At 56.8% G+C, this 22,399-nt stretch overlaps 1 protein-coding gene across 1 annotated transcript in view; it reads right to left on the bottom strand.

Moving 5' to 3' along the window:
- Positions 1–19,005, bottom strand: part of TTLL10 (tubulin tyrosine ligase like 10) — a 19,533-nt gene extending 528 nt beyond the window's left edge. The window contains exons 1-18 of the mRNA XM_040471502.1: positions 18,983–19,005; positions 18,705–18,786; positions 16,068–16,166; positions 15,606–15,673; positions 12,874–13,038; positions 12,686–12,759; positions 11,937–12,017; positions 11,694–11,829; positions 11,446–11,564; positions 11,144–11,273; positions 10,306–10,377; positions 9,765–9,850; positions 9,277–9,448; positions 8,405–8,576; positions 7,652–7,792; positions 839–955; positions 419–512; positions 5–99 (exon numbers count right to left, since the gene is read on the bottom strand). Coding sequence (XP_040327436.1) covers positions 5–99; positions 419–512; positions 839–955; positions 7,652–7,792; positions 8,405–8,576; positions 9,277–9,448; positions 9,765–9,850; positions 10,306–10,377; positions 11,144–11,273; positions 11,446–11,564; positions 11,694–11,829; positions 11,937–12,017; positions 12,686–12,759; positions 12,874–13,038; positions 15,606–15,673; positions 16,068–16,166; positions 18,705–18,786; positions 18,983–19,005 — 1,926 coding nt within the window. The remainder of the gene's footprint in view (positions 1–4; positions 100–418; positions 513–838; positions 956–7,651; positions 7,793–8,404; positions 8,577–9,276; positions 9,449–9,764; positions 9,851–10,305; positions 10,378–11,143; positions 11,274–11,445; positions 11,565–11,693; positions 11,830–11,936; positions 12,018–12,685; positions 12,760–12,873; positions 13,039–15,605; positions 15,674–16,067; positions 16,167–18,704; positions 18,787–18,982) is intronic.
- Positions 19,006–22,399: the final 3,394 nt, after the last annotated feature.

Genomic DNA, 22,399 nt, shown 5'->3' with positions numbered 1-22,399 from the left:
CGGCCTCGCCGTCGTGCAGGAGCACGAAGTGGCGCTGGGACAGCAGAGGCAGCATCTTCTGGCCGCGCAGGCTCTTCTGGAAGGTCTCGAGCGCCAGGTCTGGGGGAGACAGGGGAGCGGGGCGCGGGCTCAGGGTCCCCGACCTCGCGGTGGCAGGGCTGAGGTCGTGCCGGCGGGAGGGGGTGGGGGAGGGGGTGGGTGGTGAGGGACCGGACCCAGGCGGGGATGAGGCGTGTCGGGAGGCTCGGCACGGACGCCTTTTTTCTGTGGGGCGTGAGGTTTCCACGCAGGCCCTCCGGAGGTTCGAGAACTGGGCGCGGGCTTCTGAATTTGGGGGGCGGGTGGGGTGGCGCATCCGAGGCGGGGCAAGCCGCGAGGAGCCGGTTCGAGGGCTCTGCGGGCTGCACAGGGGCCTCACCCAGGGTTTCCGTGACCACGCCCGGGATCACCTCCTTCAGGACTTCACAGTTGGTGTGCAGGGCGGGGTTGGAGTTCATCTCCAGCAGCCACACCTGCAGGCACCCCTGGTTTAGCGTCCCTCCCCACCAACGCTTGGCCAACAGGAGGCTGAAGCCCCGGTCCCCTTTAGTCTTGTGATCCTGGCCCGTCACTTCTTTTCTGTGGCCTCACTCCTATTTTCCAAGGAGCTAAGACTCTGAGGGTCTGAGGGTCTGGCCTTGAGGGCTGCCCCACTTCAGGATCTTGGCAGCGGGTGGGGGAGTCTGACTGTAGGCTCCACCCCACGGGCTTGCCTGGGTGGTCAGGGTGTACACAGAGGCCCCTGCCTCCTTCCACGTGCCTACCGAGCCCCATTCACCCTGGGAAACCTCGGCAGTACCTTGAAGTTTTCGTCGATCAAGAAGTCACAGCCAATGAGGTCGAAGTAGCCCAGCTTGCATTGCAGCTTGGACTTGACAGCCTGGAAGCAGTGAGCCATGATCTGCTGCATCCGCTTCTGTGGATGGGGGCAGGGAGGCGGTGACCGGATGTCGCCCGTGCTTACATCTCCCAGGCCTGGGACCGCAGACACCCCCACCTGCATTCCCGTCTGTGCCCTCACCTGTGCTCCCGCCAGGTGTCCTTCCTGCACAGCCACACCGCCCACACTTGCATACGGAGTCACAGACTCACAGCTAGAAACTCATTCACTCTTAGTTTACTCCTTCAGCAAACATGTGGAGCTCCTCCCGCATGGCAGGTATGGGGGTTCAAGACTGAGGACAGCTTTGGGCAGATCACTCGCAGTAATGGCGACAGGAAGCAAATGTGGCACATGAATCACTGTATATTTTGTGCAGCACATCAAGCAAGAAGTGCTGATGAAGAAAACGAAAGAGTGTTAGGGATCGGGGGTTCTGGGGGGATGGCTGTAAAAAGGGGTATGGTGTGTTGGGCCTCATTGAGGAGATAGTGAGCGGACTGAGCACAGGGTCTGGGGGTACGGCATGGGGAATTTGCGGTAAGAACAGCTGTAAGTGGGAGCCTGAGGTGTTGGGGGGACAGAGTGAGACTGCTGTGGTTGGAGCAAGCTGGGGGGGGGGGGGGCAGCAGGAAATGAGTCCCGAGTGGTGCCAGTCACATTGTGGGGGCATGGGAAGACGTTACCTTTCATGCTGGAATCAGAGCTGTTGGAAGGGGTGGCACAGGAGGGGCACAACTGATTCATGACCTAATAGGATCCACTGGCTGCTACGCTGAGAGAAATGGAGAAGCCATGCGGAAGTTGTTGGAATAATTCGGGTGGCTTGGGCAGGCAGAGGTGGTGGGTTGGATTCTGAACATATTTTGAGGTGGAGCTAACTTGATTGGTTGATGAATGGGTTATGAGCTGTGGAAATAGTTATCCCTAAGGGTTTGGTCTGAGATTCTGGAAGGATGGAGTCCCCATCAGTTGAGAAGAGGAGGACCATGGAGTCTGAGATATTTAGGAGCTTGCCGATGGGTGGGACAGGCCCTGGGATCTACAGCTCAGGAGAAGGACCAGGGCCAGATGTTTAATTGTGGAGCTAGGAGACTTCATCCCAATGGGTACAGATAAAAAGCAGGGCTCTGGACCTCAAGAGAGCAATAGTTAGGATGGGGGGCAGGGGAGCAGCACAAGGGGCCAAGAGGGAGCAGGCGAAGTCCTGGAAGCCATAGAGGTAGAGCACCAGGGGGTGAGCAGTTGTGTCCAAACTGGCTGACAGATGAGAGAAGAAAAGGACTGGGAATTGACCCCTGGGTTTGGCAACAAGGAGGTCACTGCTGACTTCAATGAGTATTTCAGTGACACACTAGAGAAGCCTCACTGGAGTGGGTTCAAGGGAGGCAAGGAGGATATCAGCAAAAATGGCAGAGGAAGGACATCTGAAAATAAGCCAGTCCATAGAAGCCACCAAAAAAAAAAAAAAAAAAAAAAAAAAAAAGAAAAGAAAAGAAAGAAAACCTGGCAAAGAAAATCATCAGAATCAACTTTTTTTTTTTTAATTTTTTTTTCAACGTTTATTTATTTTTGGGACAGAGAGAGACAGAGCATGAACGGGGGAGGGGCAGAGAGAGAGGGAGACACAGAATCGGAAACAGGCTCCAGGCTCTGAGCCATCAGCCCAGAGCCCGACGCGGGGCTCGAACTCACGGACCGCGAGATCGTGACCTGGCTGAAGTCGGACGCTTAACCGACTGCGCCACCCAGGCGCCCCTAGAATCAACTTTTTAAGAGCTCTGGAAATTAACCAAAGGCTTGAAGCAACCTGAGGACTGCACAGGAAAGAAAAATCTTGAATCTTGGTAAGAACAGCAAGCTTTGTAGCATTTTAACTTGACCTGGTTTTATCCTCTACTTCCCAGCTCAGTGCTAGCCTTGAAAAAAGTCTGCATTCTCAGTACTGGAGGTAGCAGAATGGACCTGACTTGCAAAAAATTGTAGCTGTTTGTTGTGATCTCTCTGCTGCTTCCCCCTCCCCACCAAAAGACCTCACTTGGAAAGAACTAAAGGAAAATATGAGAATGATGTCTTACCAAATAGAGCATATCAGTGAAGAGACAGAAATTATAAAAGGAAACATACAGAGATATGGGAGTTTAAAAGTATAGTAACTGAAAAATGAAATTCACTAGAGGGGCTTAACAGTAGATTTGAGTTGGTTGAAGATAGGTCAGTTGAGATCATTTAGTCCAAGGAACAGAAAAAAGGGAATGAAAAAAAAAAAGCTACAGAGACTTGTGGGACACCATCAAGCCAACACACATAACGGGAGTCCCAGAAGGAGAAGGGAGTATGAGGCAGGAAAAATAGTTGAAGAAATAATGGTAAAAAAACTTCCCAAATTTGATTAAAAAAAAAGTCTACGCACTCAAGCAGGTCAGTGAGCTCCAGTTCGGATAAACTCAGAGATCCTCCCTCCGTACCATAAGCAAACTTTCTAAAGACAAAAAGAGAATATTGAAATCAAGAGAAAAGTGATGAGTCACAAGGGTGCTTAATAGGATTGACAGCCAACTTCTCATCAGAAACCATGGATTCCAGAAGGCAGTGGGATGACACATTCAAATGCTAATGTGTGCCCATCAACACAGATTTAGAATTACTGCTTTATTTAGTTGTTTTTTAAATAAGAGAAAAAAAGTAATTACCAAAAAATACATTAATATGGCCTTTTACATTTAACTATGTAGTTACCTTTATGAGAGTGCTCTTTATTTCTTGTGAAGTCAAGCTACTGTCTAGAGTCCTTTCATTTCAGCCTGAAGGACCATAGGGCAGTTCTACTAGTGATAACTTCTGGTTTTTAAAATCTTGTTTTTTGAAGAATAGTTTTGCTAGATATAGAGCTGTAATTTGTGAGAATAACAGCATCAAGGGATGTAAAGAACTATGTAGGAACAATAGGTTTTTTTTTTTTTAATACTATTGAAATTAGCTTGGTATTAATCCAAACGAAATTGTTATAAATTAAGATGTTAATATTAATCTTCAGGGTAACAACAAAGAAGATAATTCAAAAATATATAGTAAAAGAAATGACACTAGAAATTGTACACTAGGAAATATGTATTTAGCACTAAATGAGGCAGTAATGGAGGAATTGAGAAGCAAAAAAGATATGACATATAAAAAATAACTATAAAAATATAAGATGTAAATCCTACCTTATCAGTGATTATATCAAATGTAAATGGATTAAACTTTCCAATTAAACTAGAGAGATTGGCAGAATGCATTAAAAAACCCTTGATATACTGTTTATAAGAGACTCACTTTAGATTCAGAGACACAGGTTGAAAGTGAAAGGATGGAAAGAGATATATCATGCAAACAGTATCAGAGAGCTGACATGGCTATACTGATATCAGAGAAAATAGATTTTAAGACAAAAATTGATACCAGAGAAAGGAAAGGACACTGTATGATAGAACAAGATGATGTAATAGTTATAAACATACATACACCTAGCAACAGAGCCTCAACATACATGAAGCAAAAACAGAATTGAAGGGCAAAACAGACGATTCAATAATAATATTTGGAGACTGGAATACCCCACTTTCAATGATGGATAGAACATTTAGATAGAAGAACAAATAGATGGAAGACTTGAACAACACTACAAACCAAGTAACCGTGTCGGAGACGTCTATAGAATACTCCATCCACAACAGCAGAATGTACATTCTTCTCAAGTGCACATGGAACACTCTCCAGGGTAGACAGTATGTTAGGACATATAGCAATTTCCAGGAATTATTAAGGGATTCAAATCATAAAAGTATGTTCTCTGACAACAATGGAATGAAATTAAAAACCAACAACAGAAAGAATATTGGAAAATTCACAAATATGTGGAAATTAAACAACACACTCTTTAGTAACAGATGAAATGAAAATAGAACATACAAAATTTTATGAAATTCAGTAAAATCAGTGCTCAGAGGGAAATTTATGGCTGTAAACACCTATATAAAACCAGAAGAAAGATCTCAAGTCAACCTTAAGATTGAGATCTCTTCAACCTTAATAAACTAGAAAAAGAAGATAAAAATCCAAAACAAGCAGAAGGAGGAACACCTGGGTGGCTCAGTCGGTTAAGTGTCCAACTTCAGCTCAGGTCATGATCTCACAGTTCATGGGTTCGAGCCCCGTGTCAGGCTCTGTATTGACAACCCAGAGCCTGGAGCCTGCTTCAGGTTCTGTGTCTCCCTCTCTTTCTGACCCTCCCCCACTCATGCTGTTTCTCTCTCTCTCTCTCTCTCTCTCAAAAATAAATAAACATTTAAAAAAACAGAAGGAAGGAAATAAAGATCAGAGTGACTATAAATGGAAGAGAGAATAGAAAACAACAGAAAAAAATAAATGAACCCCAAAGCTGGTTCATTAAAAAGATGGACCAAATTGATAAACTCTTAGTTAGACTGGCCAAGAAAATGGAGAGAAGACTCAAATTACTAAAATCAAGAAAGAAAGACCTTACACAGAGATGAAAATGATTATAAAAAGGATTATAATTGTTTGTAGAACACTATGAACAGTTGTATTCCAAGCAAATTAGATAACTTGAAAGAAATGGACAAGCTCTTAGAAAGACAAACTAACAAGCTTGATGCAGTAAGAATCAGAAAATATGAATAACCTATAACAAGTAAAAGTTGAGTTGGTCATAAAAAACCTTTCCACAAAGAAAAGCCCAGGACCAGGTGACTTCACTGGTGAGTTATTCCAGACATTTAAAGAATTTACACAAATCCTTCACAACCTTTCCAAAAATAGAAGAGAAAGAAATACATCTGAAACCAGACAAACATACAAGAGAGTGCTACAGACCAGTATTGCTTATGTGTGTAGACACAAAAATACTCAATGAAGTACTAGTGAACTAAATCCAGCAGCGTATTTAAAGGATAATATACCATGTCTGGGTGTGATTTATGCCAGGAATGCAAGAGTGTTTCTACAAATGAAAACCAGGTAGTGTATTGCAACACATTTATAGAATGAATGAAGTGGCAGCAATCAAAACAGTGTGGCACCGGCATCAGGACAGACACACCCACCAATGGAATAGAATTGAATAGAAATAAACCCATACATATCTGATCAACTGATTTTCAACAATGTGCCAAAGGTGGTGTCTTTGACCAGTGGTGCTGGGAAAGCTGGATATCCACACACGAAAGAATAAAGTTGAACCCCTACCTCACACCATACAAAAGTTAATTCAAAATGGAGCAGTGACCTGAGAGCTAAATGATAAAACTTTTAGAAGAAAACACACAGGTACAAATCTTTGTGACTTTGGATTTGGCAATGAATTCTTATATATGACATCAAAGGCATGAATAACCAAATTAAAAATAAACAAATTAGGGGCACCTGGGTGGCTCAGTCTGTTAAGTGTCCGACTTCAGCTCAGGTCATGAGCTCATGGTTTGTGAGTTCGAGCCCCATGTCAGGCTTTGTGCTAACAGCTCAGAGCCTGGAGCCTGCTTCAGATTCTGTGTCTCCCTCTCCCTCTCTCTCAAAAATAAATAAACATTAAAAAAAAAAAAGAAAAAATAGACAAATTGGACTTCATCAAAATCTAACATTTTGTGCAAGAAAAAGGACATTATCAATAAAGTGAAAAGACAATAACAGGAGAAATATTTGCAAATCACATATTTGATAAGGGTCTAGTATCCAGAATATATAAAAAGCTCTTATAGCCTAACAAAGAAGAATGGACAAATGATCTGAATAGAAATTTTTCTAAAGCAGACCTGCAAATGGCCAATAAGCATACGAAAAGATGCTCAACATCAATCAAAACCACAATGAGACCCCACTTCACACCCACTGGATGACTAAGAAAGAAAAAGAAAAAGAAAAAATAACAGGTGTTGGTAAGGATGTGGAGAAATTGGAACCTTTATGTATTGCTGGTGGGAATGTCAAATATTGCAGCCACTGTGGAAAACAGTTTGGTAGTTCCTCGGAAAGTTAAACCTAAGTTACCATATGACCTCACGATAGCATTCCTAGATATATACCCAAGAGAACTGAAAATATGTTCATGCATAAACTTGCACATGAATATTTACAGCAGCGTTACTCGAAATAGACAGAAAGTGGAAACAGCCCAAATGTCCATCAGGTGACAAATGTTTACCAAAGCAAATTGTATGTCCCTGCCATGAAATAGCGTTGAGTCACAGAAGGGAATAAAGTACGGGCACATATTGTATGATTCCATTATTATGAAATGCCCAGAACAGGGAAACCCATAGGGACAAAAGTAGATGAGTGGGTGCCAGGGACTGGAGGGAGGTGATGAGAGTCTGATGGTGGGTATGGGGTTTCTTTTTGAGGAATTAGGTGGTGATAACTGCACGACTTTGTGAATATGCTAAAAACCACTGAAGTGTACACTTTAAAATGGTGAACTTCATGTCATGTGAATTGTCGACAGTGAGAGAAAGAGAAAGAGAAAGAGACAGAGAGAAGCTGGAGCTCCTCTGAGTGGCCAGCCTCCACACCCACAGCACACACGTAGACACACATGAGGCACACTTCCATGCAGGTGCATGCCCTCAGGGACTTCCGAGCACCTTGTGCCCAGCACCTACCCCTCATGTACCCTAAGGGGTCTTGACCCTTACCCCCTCCCCACAGGCTGGCACCGGGAAGAAGCACACGGACCGTAAAGGTAGTAAAGACCCAGTCCCTAGGGAGTCCCTTGGTCTTCCGGAATTTGTCGTTGATGTAGCGGTTGAGGTGGTCCATGCTCCATACCGTGTCCTCCTTGAGCAGCATGTACAGGGGGCTCTTCTTCTGCATGAACTGGGGGGCAGTGCAGCATCTGGAGCCCACCACTCCAGAACACCCAGAGGCCCTGCCCCTGCTGAAGGCCCCTAAAGAGAGCCTCACGCTAACCCAGCTACCCAGTGAGTCCACAGAGGTCCTGACCACCCCAGGACACCCTGCGGTGACACTGCCTGCTGAGACCCTCCCCAGCACTTTCTTCCATGAGACCCTCTCAACCGTCAAGTCTCCCACAGATCCTCATGGAAGGCCCCCACCTAGATCCTCTCATGAAGATCCTTCGGTAGAGACCTCTGCCTATAGGATCTCTCCACGGAGGTCCTCAGAGACCTCATTTCCTACCCCTACCCACACCCCATCCGCACCTAGAGGGAACCAAGCTGGGGGTCAGGGGCGCAGGGCTCTCAGTCATCAGTCATTTCACCAGGATGCCCTTCCCTGGCTGAAGGTGAGAGGTGGTGCCGACTGCGAGCAGGGCAGCCCGGGATCACCACCAGGCCTGGGCCACCTCTGGGCCCCTGCCACCTCTGGGTCTGAGCTTCCGCCTATAGCTGAACTCTCCTCTGCGTCCCAAGCAATGATCTTGTCCCAAAGCTGCAGAGAGGGCCCTCATCTGTGGGGTGCCCTTACCTGGTTGGTCAAGTGGCCACTGAGGTCGCTGGAATGGGGGTCATAAAGGCTGAGAGTGAGGCGGGCATAGCCGTGACCAAAGAAGACCATGTACGGAATGGCACAGGCGATGAGCAGGTAGGAACGCACATCAAACTTCTTCCCATCCAGTAGCAGTGGGTTCTGGATGTACCTGGGGGACACATGGGGGCTGAGCACATGGCTGGCCTATCCTGTGTCCCCTTGGCCCCCCAGACCAGTTCCTCAGCACCGCTTGTCCCAGGTGTGATCTGTGGGCCCTCTCTTCTGGCTGAGTGAATGTGCATCGTTAAGGGGACATTTCTGAGCCTGAACAAGTCAGGGAATTGGGAGGGAGGGTCTGGCCCCTGAATCTCAGCCCACTGCATGATCTGGGGTGCCCAAGGGGCAGGAGAACGTAGTTGTGGCAACAGCCACCCTGGTGGGTGTGGAGGTCCAGAGGGACCTTTGTGAGGCCACATTGCCACCCATCCACCTCCCCATGTGAGGCTGTGAGTCAAGACCCTGCCCAGGGGCCCAGGGAGCAGGGGAGGGGTGGTCCCTCTGCAGCCTGCAGGCCGCGGCTGGCTGGGCTGGGGACAGAACAGAGGCTGGCCTTCCTGCAGGAGCAAACTGCCCGAGCCCTCTCTGCCCTGCCCCGTGTCCAGGAGCCTGTGTCTGTGTGTGTGTGTGTGGGGGGGGGGCATCTCTATCAACCCGGACGACATGTGACACCCCCACTTCTGCTGGCCACACAGAGGCCCAGCTGGGGGCACCGCAGCTTTCCATTTCCAAGCCCGCGCTCCCAGGCACCAGCGGGGCCCAGGGTCAGCGCCACCCTGACCGACGCCCTTTGTGGTGCCCTTGCCCAACACCTCTGCACGACCCGCGCCTGAGGCGCCCGGAACGGCATCTTGCGGTAGATGGGGTCGTCCTCGATGCTCTGGGTCTTGACTTGCAGGGCGGCGACTTCCTCCTGGTTCCTGAGCAGGAAGATGCCTTTGCCCTGGTTGGAGGCCGTGGGCTTGCAGATCCAGGTCTGATTTTCTGTGGGAAGAGCCACCTGAGCTCCTGGCTGGCCCCGCCCCGTTCTGACCGCGCCCAGCCACGCCCCCAACCGCCCTCCCGGCCATGGTCCCGCCCCCTACCAGGCTCCGCCTCCACAAGGTCCGGCCTTGACCCTTCACCTTGACCCATCGCGTCAGCCTCAGCCCAGACCACGCCTACCTGGCTCCACCCTTCTCCATGACCACGCCCCCGCCACGACTCCGCCAGGCCTGACCCTGCCCTAATGGAGCCAGGTCCTTGGTCCGTTCCTGAACCTCTCTGCCCAGAGCGGGCCTGGCGTCCAGTGACCTCTCACCATCAAAGAGAGTGAAGAAAGCCTCTCTCTCGTCCCTGATGTCCAGACGGTAGGTCTCTGGGAAAAATTCTTCCATTTTCAGGACTCTGGCGGAGCAGGGGGGGTGGGGAAGACACAGGGAAGGCTGTCCCCTCGCCCTAGACTAGCCAGCCTAGAAAAGCCAGCCTTCCTAGGGGTCTGACCTGGGGGCAGCTGGAGACACAGGTCCACTGGAAGGCTGGTTGCCTCTGCCAGGAGCACTCTTTTCGGGGTCCTTGCACACCTGGCTTCTCTACGGGCTGCAGGCTGCCTCACTCACATCCTGGCCCCTCTCCCACCTCCTTGCTGTTCCCCGCGCCCCCTCAGGCATTGTGAGTGGACAGTTCAGAGCTGTGTCCCCAGGCTAGGACAGTGCCCAGCACGCAGTGAATGGTCTGCATGGGTCCCTGAGCACCCCGGCCCAGTCCAGACCTCTTCCCCTGGCTTGGGGTGCCCTGCAACCGCCAGGTTGTCCTTCAATTTAGGCAGAATGTCTCCTCCCAGCTGGGCTGAATGCTGCTACCTCTGTGGCCCAAAGCATCCTGGGCTGGTCCACGTGAGCTCCTCAAGGGCGGAGGTGGTGTCCTTTCTGGATCTGTACCCCAGGGGGACACAGGGCCTGGGCTGAGCGGCCACTCGGTAGTGTGTGGAGAATGGATGGATGGGTGTCTGGAGAGGTGAGGAGGCGTGGGTGTGGATAGGTGGGTGGTTGGGTAAATGGATTTTGGATGGAAGTAGGTGGGTGGATGGGCAGGTGGTCCGGTGGGTAGACAGATGCTTGGAGGCGATTGATTAGATTTGTTGGCGGAACTGGGTAGGATGGAGGTGGACGGCTGGACACGTAGATGTAAGGTGAGGTCACGGATGGCCAGGTAAGTGGGGGGGGGGCCGTCTGCCTGGTGGAGGGCGGACGGGGGAGGCGGGTGGTGCACGGCTGGTTGGATGGGCAGGCAGATGAGCGGACGGTAGTCGGATGAAGACCCACAGCGGCTCAGGCAGGGCTGTGTGGTGGGTGGGGGGAGGGGAGCAGGTGGCAGTGGTGTGGGAGGTTCTGGGGGACGCATTAGGGTGGGTGGACCGCGGCGGGTGTGTGCACAGATCGCTGCCTGGTCCGGGGGGTGGGCAGATGGAGTGGGCGGCAGGTATTTGGGGGTGCATGGATGTAGGTGAACAGACAGAACGTGGAGTGGGCTGGTCCCATGGAGGGTGTTCAGGACCAGCGGCTGGCACGTCCGTCCGATGGATGGTGGTGCCGCTGAGCAGAGGGCGACGGTGGGTTCGCGGGATGGGGTGTGGCGGGGGAGGACACGTGGGTGTGCGGTGAGTTGGTGGTGGGTCCCAGAGGGCCGGGGCAGGCTTACTTGGCCTGGGCACACGGTGATGTCTTGTGGGTCCTGCTCACGACCCTCGAGTACTCCCTCAGGGCACTGAGCAGCCCAATCTTGGTGGTGAGGAGCTTGTTGTTGGGGAGCTGGTAGAGCAGCTGTTCGCCTGGCGGGTGGAGGCCCGGCTGGCATGCGGGGCTGCGGGGCCACCACAGCCTCCCCCCGCCCCTGTGGCCACCACCTCCCCGGGTGGAGGGCAATGGCACCACCCGGCCCCCGGCTCTGGCCCGGGGGGCTCTTGCAGACCGTGCCAGATCCCGCGGCCCCTCCCCTGCTACCTTCCCGGAAGCTGTAGTAGCTGTCTCTGCACTTGACCTCGCACCACTTCAGCTTGTAGTCCTCCCGCCGGCTGTCCTCAATGCGCTGCCAGCCCTTGCCCTTGCAGTAGGAGCTGATTCTGTGGAGGCACAGGGGCAGCGGTGGCCGCGGGGGCCTTGGGAGCCTGGGGGCGGGCAGGTGTGCCGGCGGAGGGGACGTGGGGCCCTGAGGGCAGTGGAGCAGGGCCCAGCCTGAGGCCCCCACTCACATGGAGGCCCCGTTGGTGCCTCCGATGTAGAAGTAGGGCCCTTGCCCACTGCCGTGCAGCTGCCTCTCCCCCTCCGGCAGGTGCCTCTCCAGGAGAGAGGCCTGAGGCCTGGCGGTATCAGCAGCGTCCAGGAGGTCTATGGGCAGGTGGCGGGGGGGTGGGGGGGTGCGGGGCAGGGTGTCAGAGGCTCTGGCCTGGCTGGAGGGCTCCCGTCCCCTGGCCCTGCCCCTGCCCCAAGCCCACCTGCGTCTTGGCCCGACTGGCTTGGCAGGTGCAGGGGCTGCTCCTCTTGGCTGCTCCCCATCGGTCTTTTGTGGGCCCAGCCTATGAACGGGGCGGGGTCCGAGGGGGTGGCTGGGGGAGGTGCCCACAGTGAATCTGGCCATCCTGCCCATTTCTAGTAGCCCCTGGGCAGTACCCCCGGCCGCCTGGGCCCATCTCAGTCCTGACCAGTGGGCCTGAGCCTATCTTGGGCAAGAGGGGAGAGTCATCACCAGCCAGGGCCGGCCTTGGAGAGGGCAGGGTCGCTGCTTACCAACAGGCTGGGGGCTCCGCGTAGGGGAGAGCTAGGCTGTGAGGCTGCAGCTGGGGGGAGACGTGGTGCAGGCACATGCCCAGGAGAGTGGGGGTCACAATGTGTATCAATGATGTCATGGGTGACCCGTGTCAGGCAGGGGAGATGGGCCCAGGCATGTCCTGGACAGTGGCTGGGTTCTGGGCCAGGCAGGGGCAGTGCCTGCTACGGCTGCCCCGCGTGGTGGTTCCTCCAGACCGTGGAGCGCTGCTGTGTCCCCTCTCTGTGCCTGCTCCGACCCCGGCTCTGCTGTCCTCTCTCCTGCTCAGCTGGCGCAGACCCCACACCCAGTGCCTGGCCTTCTCCTGGCCCCCCTCCCAGTGAATGGCTATATGTGGTCCCCTGATGGGAATGCCTTCCCTGGGGATGGGGTGCCTGTCCCCAGGGAGGCACCGGACAGGCCCAGGGCTGCATTCACCCGGCACCTGGGTGTGGCTCCGCTGGACCCCTGCAATCCTGGACCACTTGCCCCTCTTCCTGCAGACGTGGGTCCTAGTGGGTGGTCCCCGATGATAGATGAAGCGGGTGCGGCTGCGGGCTGCAGGTGTGGGAGCACAAGGGCGGGGGCAGCTCTGGGAAGACACCACCCCCACCCCTCTGTGGGACCTTTGGGCAGTCCTCGGTCCTAGCCTCAGGGAGCGGTGCCTCCCAGGGTCCTGGACTTGGGCCTCTGCTTGTGGCTGGCTCCTGTCTCTGCGGTGACCGTGGGGCCCGGTGCCCTGTGGAGGCAGGGTCATCTCGGCATCCTGTTTATTCCAGGCGAGGCTTTCCCTGAAGGGACCATGTGTCTGGCATTGCCGTGCTTGGCCTCGCTGGTGCCGGCTGTCGGGTCTCGGGGGGTCTGGAGGGGCACCCTGGCCCCAAGTGGGTACCCCCTCGGAGCTGAGGGTGGCACGTGTGTCTGAAGTGGGACTGGGCAGTGAGGTGCCTGGCAGCATCTTCACGGCTGCTCTGGGCCCTGTCCCGAGACGACGCCCCCTTCTGAGTGCCCTTTCCCTTGTGGCCAACTTGGGGCCATTTCAGGGAATTTTAGCTATTCTTTGATGAGTCTGTCCCGGTTTGGGGGCTGCTTGGGGGGTGAAGACTTTGGAAAGGATTGAAAAAGACTAACAGTGGGGAGGCAAGCACACTGTGGAGTTGGCAGGACAGAGAAGGACAAATCAGGTGTCGGCAGGTCACTATCCAGAGAGGACAGTCACTCTGCAAAAACACCAGCTGGTCACCCAAGAAATACTTTAGTCCCCCCTTAGGAGAGGAGAGGAACAAACTGAAGAGCTGTCAACACGATTATGGGAGGTGGGCTGGGGTTGGGGGGAGCCTCACACCTCTGCTGAGGGGTGGGCTGAGCACGTGTGGATGGCCCAGAGCCCCTTGCCCCAGCCGCGGCCCACCCAGAATGGGAGGGTTCCTTGGAGGGTGCTGAGTGTGGGGGCTGGACCTGGTCCGGCATGGCTGGGGCGATACAAGCCTGCCGAAAACAGGGAGAACGCGAGCATGTGGGTGCGTGCACCCCAGCCCCCTCCCATGTGTTCCGGGAACCCAGCAGCAAGTCCCAGGAGTCCTGCTGGGGTGACCTCCCCCAAAGGTACTCATGTCCAATACCATCCCTCAGCAGCTTGAGTGAGTGGCCATGGGGTCAACAGGCATCTGAGGGAGGCCCCCCAGGTGTGAGTGGGAGCGCCACGCGCACAGTCACGCACGTGCGCACAGGAAGTGGAAGAGGTGGGGAGAAACAGATGACCGGGAGTTGAAGGAAGGCAACCCCTGGAATGTGCTGGGTTGTGAACGGGAGAGCCGTCGCCCCTGAAAGAGGGCTGGATGCCACCAGGACAAGGGGTCCAGACTACGAAAGAGCTCGTGGAAATAAAAATGCCACAGAAGGGTTGGAAATTCAGGGCAAGGAGATTGTCCAGGAAGACACAAACATGGGAGTGGGGGGAAAATGGAGTTGAGCTGGCATCTGTGGGGCACCCGGCACCGGACTGCCAGGAGCCCTGAGAGGCAGAAGGGTCAGAGGGGCTACATCCAGGGCCCCTGGAGGAGCATGGTCAGAGAAGTTCCGGACATTTCCCCACAGGGAAGTTCCTCAGCAGCTCGCCTAATCTCTCTGTGCCTCTCTTTCTTCGCCCGTAAAGCAGCCCCATCAGGCTGCTGTCCCTGCTGCGAAGACAGAGGGCTTATTATACACATGACACGTGTCAACGTGGGCTAGCGGTGGTAATGGCGAGGAGGACGTGGCGACATTCGGGCACTAGAGAACGGCCGGAAGAGAAGCAAGTGCACCACGGGGCGGTGGTCGGCTCCGGAGGGAGCAGAGCGTGTGCAAGCCGCACCTTCCACCGCCCCGAGTGGACGGGGAACTTCCGCAGCGTATCTGGAGGCTTGGCAGCGTGGGCGCCCTCTGCAGAAGTAAGCGCGGCCGCCACGCCTCCACCTGGCTTTCCTAACTCTGTGCGGGATCCCCCTCCGCCCTGGCTTTCTGCAAGTTCGAGTTATACCGCTTCACTTTTAACTTAGCAGGACCCACATTGGTACCTGCTTTTGCTAACTGAAAGAAGTCCGAAGAGGCTCTTTGCCTTTACGGACCAAGGCGAAAAGAGAAAATAGCGTTCAGCGGCTTGTTTTGCAGTGTGCCCTTACAGAGGCAGCGGACAGCTGGCCGGCCCGCCCAGCTCCTTCCTAGGAACCGCCCTCAGCACCCCCTGTACAGACCCAGAGCTCTGAGCTGTGTCTGTGAGGATCTGGGCTTTATCTCAACTTATGTTGTGCGTCCATTAGCAAGATGTACCCTAAGGTATCAGAAAAGCCCAAGAAAGGTTATTTTTTGGGTCTGGACGCGCTGACATTTTTTCCCATATGCCTCTTTGCTTTACAGCGTCTTGGCTTATGAAAGCGTTCACAGGGTTGCTCTACTGATGGTGGGAAAACCTGTGTTTATTACATTCACAAAGAAATAAGCCGTGAATCTTCATTTCTTGTCATTCAAATTAACAAAGGTTAAGAGAGAAAAAAGAAAAAAAGGCCCCCGGTGTGCACACAGGTGGGGACATGTGACGTCTGTGGCTGGCAGGGGCGTAACGGGTGGGGGTGGGAGGTGTGCATGTCAGACCTCCTGGCCCGCGAGCCTTCTCTCTAGTGCCTGCACTTGTCAGAGTGTCATTCTAAATACAGATGCAAAGCTTTATGCTCAAAGACGTTCACGGAACGCATTTATCACAAGAGTCGCAGGATGGGAGCCCCCCACAGCAGAGGATGGCCCCCACATCACGTGCGGCCTGCGGAAGCCCGGGGCAGGTGAAAGCTCGACTTTAGAGTAAATTTTGAAATAAACTTTTTACCTGGTCAGGTAAAAAGACTGGCAGGAAGCGGCACCCCGGTAGAGGATGGAAGGCAGGCCCTGGCGAACCTGGAGGAAATGTTCAAGGAAACGAGAAGACGTCAGTGTCCTGCCGCGCGTCTTCTCCCCAGACACACGTGTCATCGTGGGTTGCTTGGGAGGTGCTGACATTGTTTGATGGGCTGGTGCCTCCCGGCTGGGGGCGGGCTGTCTGGGAGGACGCCCTGTGGGGAATTGGCCCAAGGAAGCAGACCTGGTCCTGGGCAAAGGGGCTCGTCCTGAGGAGCCAACCCCCCCAGGAGACAGGCTCCTTTTGGCCCAGCCTGGGGGTTTGTGACCCTCACGCTGTGGTGCTGGGGGGGTGGGGCCTCTGCAGAGGGGGCTCATCTCAGCCAGGACGCCCCTCTCCCCACCCTCCTTCATGTCCCTTCTGCTCTTGACAGAGAGAACTGAGAGAACCCACAGGGTCCTTGGCAGCCAGGTGGGTAGGGGACATGGGATGGTGGCCCCAGCCCTCACATTCAGCGAGGACCTGTGCCGGTGGCCCGCCTGTCCCTCTTACCTGCCCAACAAGGTGGTGTAAGCCCTCTGCCGGGGAAACAACAGTGGTGGCCTGGCAACCGTCTCTGGGCAACAGCCACCCAGTGGCCCAGAGGCAAGCAGGCGGGAGGGGCAGGAGGCCAGGCTCCACGGGGAGCTAGTGGGGGGGGGAGGGCTTTGGTGGGAGGTGGGGTGGAGCTATGGCTGGAGCAGGGGCCTTATGTGCACAGTCCCCACACGGGCCTTGCCTCCTTCACACGATCATCCCTGAGCCTTCTGAAGACCCCAAAACCCACGCCCGGAACCCCAGACCCCACCCCGTAAAGGTTTTCGCGTTCCCTGTTTTACGTGCTCTGTTTCATCTCCGCTTACCACAGCCTCTCATGTGGTGTCCACCGTCCAGCCACGTGGCCTCGCCACCCTCCAGGGTCTTGTGTGGGTCAAGGGCGTCTCTGCTTAGGGTGCCTTCACTTGCTTCTTGCAGGGCTGGATGGTGTCCCCCCAAATGTGTCCATGTCCGAAGCCCCAGAACCTGCAGATGTGACCTTACTTGGAAAAAAGGTATTTGCAGATGTGATTGAGGGTCTTGAGATGAGATCCTCCTGGATTATCTGGTGGGCCCTAAATCCGATGGCCAGCGTCCTCACAAGAGGGAGGCAGAGAGAGGAGACCCAGGAGAAGTCACGTGAAGATGGGGGACAGAGGCTGGAGTGGTGTGGCCACCAGCCCAGGGACGCCTGGAGCCACCAGAGGCCGGAGGAGGCAGGAAGGACCCTCCCCTGGAGACTCCAGAGGGAGTGCCCCCACCCCCCACCACCTTGATTTCTGACCTCTGGCCTCCTGAGCTGGGATGGAGTGCATTTCTGTTGCTTCAAGCCCCCCAGTTCGTGGCCCTTGGAGGTTAATATACCCTTTAAACCGCTCCTTACTTTGGGTGTCCTGTGGACAACCCCCCCTGTGGAGAGGCTTCCCTGACCCCACGCCGAGGCTGGTGCACTCCCAGGCTCCTCGCCTGCCTGTGCTGGTACTGGGGACTTTCAGGGGTCAGTCCTGCTAGACTGTGGTCTGAGACTTTCTGCCCCAAGGTGGCCGTGGGTCAGCCTGGAGGGCAGAGAGCTCCTGCAGCCAAACCCTTGACCTGAGTGATTAGGGCTAGTGGCCGCCAGCCTGGGCCTTCCCGGGGCAGCAGAGGGTGTGGGGGAGTGGGGCCCTGGTCTTTCCCTTGGCCTGAGCACAGAGCCCCCGTACTTGTCTTCCCTCAGGAACCAGTGTGCCCCTCCCCAGTTTACTTCCAGGGGCCCAGACCCCTTGGAGGGCCAGCCCACCACCCTGGGTCCCTGTGGGCTCTGGGAAGGTGGCCCCTTGCCTGCACTGACACAAGAGCTCAAACTGCGAAACCTTGCCTCATAACCCGACAGACTGGATGGTGTGGGTGCCGCCCCAGCCTTTCCCACAGTGGTAATGGCCTGGGGCTGGGCGCGTCACTGTGCCTCTGCAGCCCGGAGCAGGGCAAGAGGATCATTAACCTGCCATCCCCGAGGGGGCAGGTGGGCAGCTGGGGGCCTCTGAGCTGGGGTGTGTGCTGGGGGCAGGAGGCAGTGGCCCAGCCCTACCTCTGGGGCCAGGGAAAGTGGGGAAGAGCCCAAGCGGTAGGTGGGTAGTTGGCGCCTTGTCTGGGGCCAGGCCGTGCTGCCTGGACGCTGGGCCAAAGTCCTCCTGTCGGACTCCGTGCAGCCTCCGGTACCTCTGCTTGGTTCCCGTGGGTGTCTGCATGGTCCCCACTTGGTCATCTGATCCCAGAGGCCTTCCTGGGCCGGCTTTACCCACCCCCACCCCCAACCACCACCTTCTCGATTGGTCTGGCTTCTTCAACACTGACAGCCCTCGTAGTTGACGTGTCCTGCTCCCCAGCCTCCTCGCACCTGCTACCCCCTCTCAGGGACGTTCCTCCTCTCCCCGGCGTCTAGAACTGTGCAAGTTGGCCACAGGTGCTCAGGAGAGACTTGGTGATGGAAGGAGGGAAGTGGGGGGTGGAAAGGAGGAAGGAGCAGGGAGGGGGCCTCCCCCAGAGCCCCCAGAAGTCCCCTCTTCCTGACTCAGCCTGCAGAGCACTTGAGCAATGTGCAGACCCCAGGACCTACTTGGAATTCTCAGGGGGGAAGAAGGGGCTTTGGGGAGGGGGCAGCCGTGAGACTGAGGGTGGGATCAGCATCCAGAAGTTTGGTTTTGGGGATAGCTCTAGACAGAGGACATCTCCATGATGTCCTTCTCAGAGGACTTCTCACAGGGGAGCAGCGGGGAGCAGGGTGGGGGCCTGAGAGCCGCTGAAGATTAAGGGCTGCCTGCCCCGATTCAACCCCATGTTGATGGTCTGGCACCTGGAAGCCACTCCTTGACTGGCTGCCCAAGCCTCCGAGATGGGCCTGTGGGGACCTGGTGGGGTCCTGAGCTTAGGCCCACAAAGGGACGCAAAGGTAGCTTGTACCTCCCCGCCCCGCCCCTCGTGCTGCCTCGGTGGGGGACAGTGTGGCCCAGGGAGGTGTCTGGGTGCGCTACTGACCACGGGTGTCCTTCCCTGCTCCGCGTTGGGGGTCTGGGGGTCTGGGGCCGTTTCGGTCTTGTCCTCCTCAGGACCCCCCTGCCTGGCACAGGTGGGGGGGTGGTGAGGGCTCTAGGTGGGACTCCAGGGGGCTAGCTGGCTGCAGCCCCCGGGGGTTCTTCTGGCCCCACGGCAGTGCCAACGGCATGACGTCTGCCTCGCCTGCTCGCAGACCCTGACGGCCCCATCCACCCGTGGACCCGAGATGCACAGAAGCCAGCCACGTCCGCACCTCTCACCCTTTATTACACCGATAATCCATTATGGCTGCGTATCCATTTTGACCCCCTGAGGGGTCAGAGGGCTCCCCCGCTCTGGGTCTGGGGTCTGGAGGCTGGGGAAGTCCTGCATGGCCCATGCCCTGTGGGGGACGCGAGGGCCCTGGGCCTGGGCAGGTGTGCACTGCCTGGCTCAGGGCCACTAATGGGCCCGTAAAGGCCCACGGGCCTCGCCCTCCACCCGGTGTCCCTCCAGGGGCCCCTCCTCCAGCGGTGGTCAGGCCATGGATGAACGGCATTACCAGACAGTATTAGACAATGGAACCCAGATCTAACCGTGTCTGGTAAGACGCCCATCGGCAGGCTGTGGCGCAGGCGGCCTCCGGTCAGCGGCAAACACTTCCAGGATGGCAGTGCCCTGCCCTGAGGAAGCAGTGAGACCCCCGACCATCCTGAGTCTGCAGAGTGGCCCCCAGAAGTCCTGTGACCCAAGGCAGCCCCAGCACGCAGCCCCCCAGGTGCGTGTGCCTGTGGGCGTAGCTACGGAGCAAATGATCTGGTTTCCCTGCGCTTGAACGTGAGTATGCTCACTGTGGCACCCTCCCCGGTTCCCTGAACGGCTCTTGGCTGGTTAATGAGTAACGGTGAGGCCAGGGTCAGACCCCTCCTCCCTCCCTAGAGGCCGGCTGGGGACCCGGTACAGGGTGGGGTTCCCGGGGCCTAGGGGGCCGCCCCGGTGCAAGTCAGCTGGGCAGGTCCGGAGGCTGGCATCCCGGCTTCAGATCAAAGAGATAAGACAAAGGGCCATCCCGGCCTCGCCGAAGGCAGACAATGTTCCCATTCTCGACTGTGACGCCGTGGGGACCGGTTGGGGGAGTGGGAGACTCTGTTCTCGTTGGGAAACAGCACAGAATGTCCACTGCCCTCCGACCGTGGGTTTGGGCCGGGGCACCTGGACACACCGTTGTCCTTCCTGCATCCCTGGTTGACCAAGAGAGTGAGTTCCCCTTTGTAGAGTAAGAGTTCTGGCGTGAGAGAGGCCACCGCCCGTGGCTGGCCTCACTTGACTGGGGCCTCTAAGGGTGGGGCCAGCTCCCACAGGACTGGCCATGGTGCCCTAGACGGCCACGGTGGGTGACCCTGTAGGGTGGACAGGAGGGGCTGCGAAGGGAAGGTGGGGGCTGCCTGTTGCCGACTCTGTGCCAGCCAGAAAATGCATTTCCTCAGGCGGCTGCTGACTGGGCCCAATGTCCACTTCTGCTGACAGCCCTGAGTTCAGCCGCGGCAAACACACAGGGGCAGAGCAGGCGGGGCCGGGTGTGCGGGCCAGGGCCCCGGGACGAGGTTGGTGTCCAGGACATGACAGGTGGCCCTTTTCCGGTCCTAATGTCCCGATCCTCATGGTCTCTCCCCGGGGGTCAGAGCACCCTGAGAACTCAGCTCGGGAGGGAGCCAGGGGTCCCCAGCCTGGGCTCAGTGGTACGGCAGAGGGGTACCAACCTGCAGGTGGGGGCTGCCCCGATGCGCCGGGCTGCACAGCGGAGACAGGCTGTCTGCCCAGCCCTAAGCCAGCTCTGGGCCCTCGGCCCGTCTTTGGAGTCCAGGAGCTTAGGACGGTGTGTCCTCGGGCCGCTTCCTGGCAGGCAGGCGGTGGGTCACCTTTGAACATCGTTACCAGACAGTGTTAGAGTCAAGCCAAGAAATCCAGCACTGTCCGGTAAGATGCCCACAGAGGCCCAGGTGCGCCTCGGCCCGAGGACAGGGACAGACACCTGGTGCCCACCCGTGGGCAGGCAGGGTCCAGGTGGGAAGGGGTGAGGATCCCCGGGCAGGGAGGCCCGAGGGCTCCTCCCTGCTTTCTCCAGAGCGAGGAGACCTGGGGCTCGAGACCCAGGACCAAGGCTGGAGATGTTGCCAGTCTGCAAGGTGGCCCGCCTGCCCTGGGGCTGTCTCGGGGCCACCCCGAGGCCCAGGCCGGGCCTTTGCCCTCCAGAGCCCTTTGTTGTGGCCCGCTCAGCCCACACCTGCCGGGTGTGGTGGCAGCACCTGCTGGGGTGTTGTGGGTAGGGCCTGATACCTGAGCGTCCTAATCCAGGATCCCTGGGTGTGTGTGTGGGGGGGGCTCAGTGCAGCTGCAGGACACCTTTCACTCTGGGGGGCCAAGAAGGGGCACTCAGACATGCCTGGGTCCAGGGGAGGGGTCACCTTTCTGCCCCACAGCCCCACCTGGCAGGAGGGGACAGAGGAACTCTGGGTGGGTGGGTGGGCCGACTCAGGGTGTCTGTCGGGGAGCTGGGGCCTGCGTGGGGCCTGCGTGGGGAAAGGGAGGGGCCTGGGGCTGGGGGAGGGCGGCCCCATCGCTGCGTGCAGGGCCCCGCCGTCATCATTACCAGGCAGTATTAGAGACCTGACACCATCCAATGGCGCCCCGGAAGGTGGGGGTCGCCCCCCCCAAGTGGGTGTGGGGGCCCCCCCGGGGGGGGGGGGTGTGGTCAGCAGCCTGAGGCAGAACCTTGTTCGTCCTCTTAGGGCATGGAGGGGGGAAGGGGACCCAGAGGGGTGGGGGCTCAGGAGAGTCCCCGGGCGTCCTGAGGCCATAGTGCTGGGCAGACACAGGGGAGCCTGGGGGGGGGGGGCGGCGGCGCTGGGCCGCGGCACCTGGAAACCCCTAAAGGCCAGGACCACAGGGTGACCTCCTGCCCGGCCAGCCCTGCCCAGCTCGGCGGGGCCATCGACTCTGGACGTGGCCCCAAGGAGGGACAGGGTGTCCTGCCTGCCGGAGGCAAGGACAGAGTGGTCCCAGGGAAAGGTCTGGACATCGGGCCCTGCCCCCTCAGGGTCCGGGTGAAGGTGAGTGCGTCTCAAACCCGAAGGGCTGCTGAGGCTGGACAATGAGCCTCTGTCTCCCAGACGCCGCCCCAATGGCTGTCTCCAGCCCGGCCCCCTGGTGCCCTTGTCAAGGGCGCGGAAGGGTGTTGGGACAAGGATGGGGAGCTGGCCATGGCTCTTGAGGCAGGACGGCACGGGGGGGCCCCTCCTCGGTCCCACCCCAGCGAGCAGGGCGGGAGCTCCCCAAGGCCCAGGCCCTCCGCCTCGCTCACCGGCCAGGTCACAGGTGGGTCTGTCTGCCCGCCCCACTGCTCCGTGGCCCTGGGCTTCTGGCTGCCGCTGGCCGTGAGGTCCGAGGCTGAGACAGCGCTGGGCCTGGAGGAGGGACCAAGGGGGTAACCCCGCCCAGCCTGCGCCCAAGTACAGAACGCAGGATGAGCGCCCCCACCCCCACCCTGTGCCCGTGCGTGCCAGGCCAGTCTCCAGAGTTCAGAGTGGGGTCGAGGAAGAGGACGGCTCTGTGTCCGCACCTGGGGCCCTGCGTGGAACTGAGAGAACCCTGGCCCCCTGCCCTGGGGAGTCTGAGGGGTCCCATCCAACCTCTTGTCC

This window comes from Herpailurus yagouaroundi, unplaced genomic scaffold (genome assembly GCF_014898765.1).
Source record: "Herpailurus yagouaroundi ecotype Mexico unplaced genomic scaffold, PumYag 77, whole genome shotgun sequence".
In the NCBI taxonomy this organism is placed as follows: domain Eukaryota; kingdom Metazoa; phylum Chordata; class Mammalia; order Carnivora; family Felidae; genus Herpailurus; species Herpailurus yagouaroundi.
The sequence above is the reverse complement of the archived record's forward strand: the minus strand, read 5'-3'. Positions and strand labels throughout refer to the sequence as shown.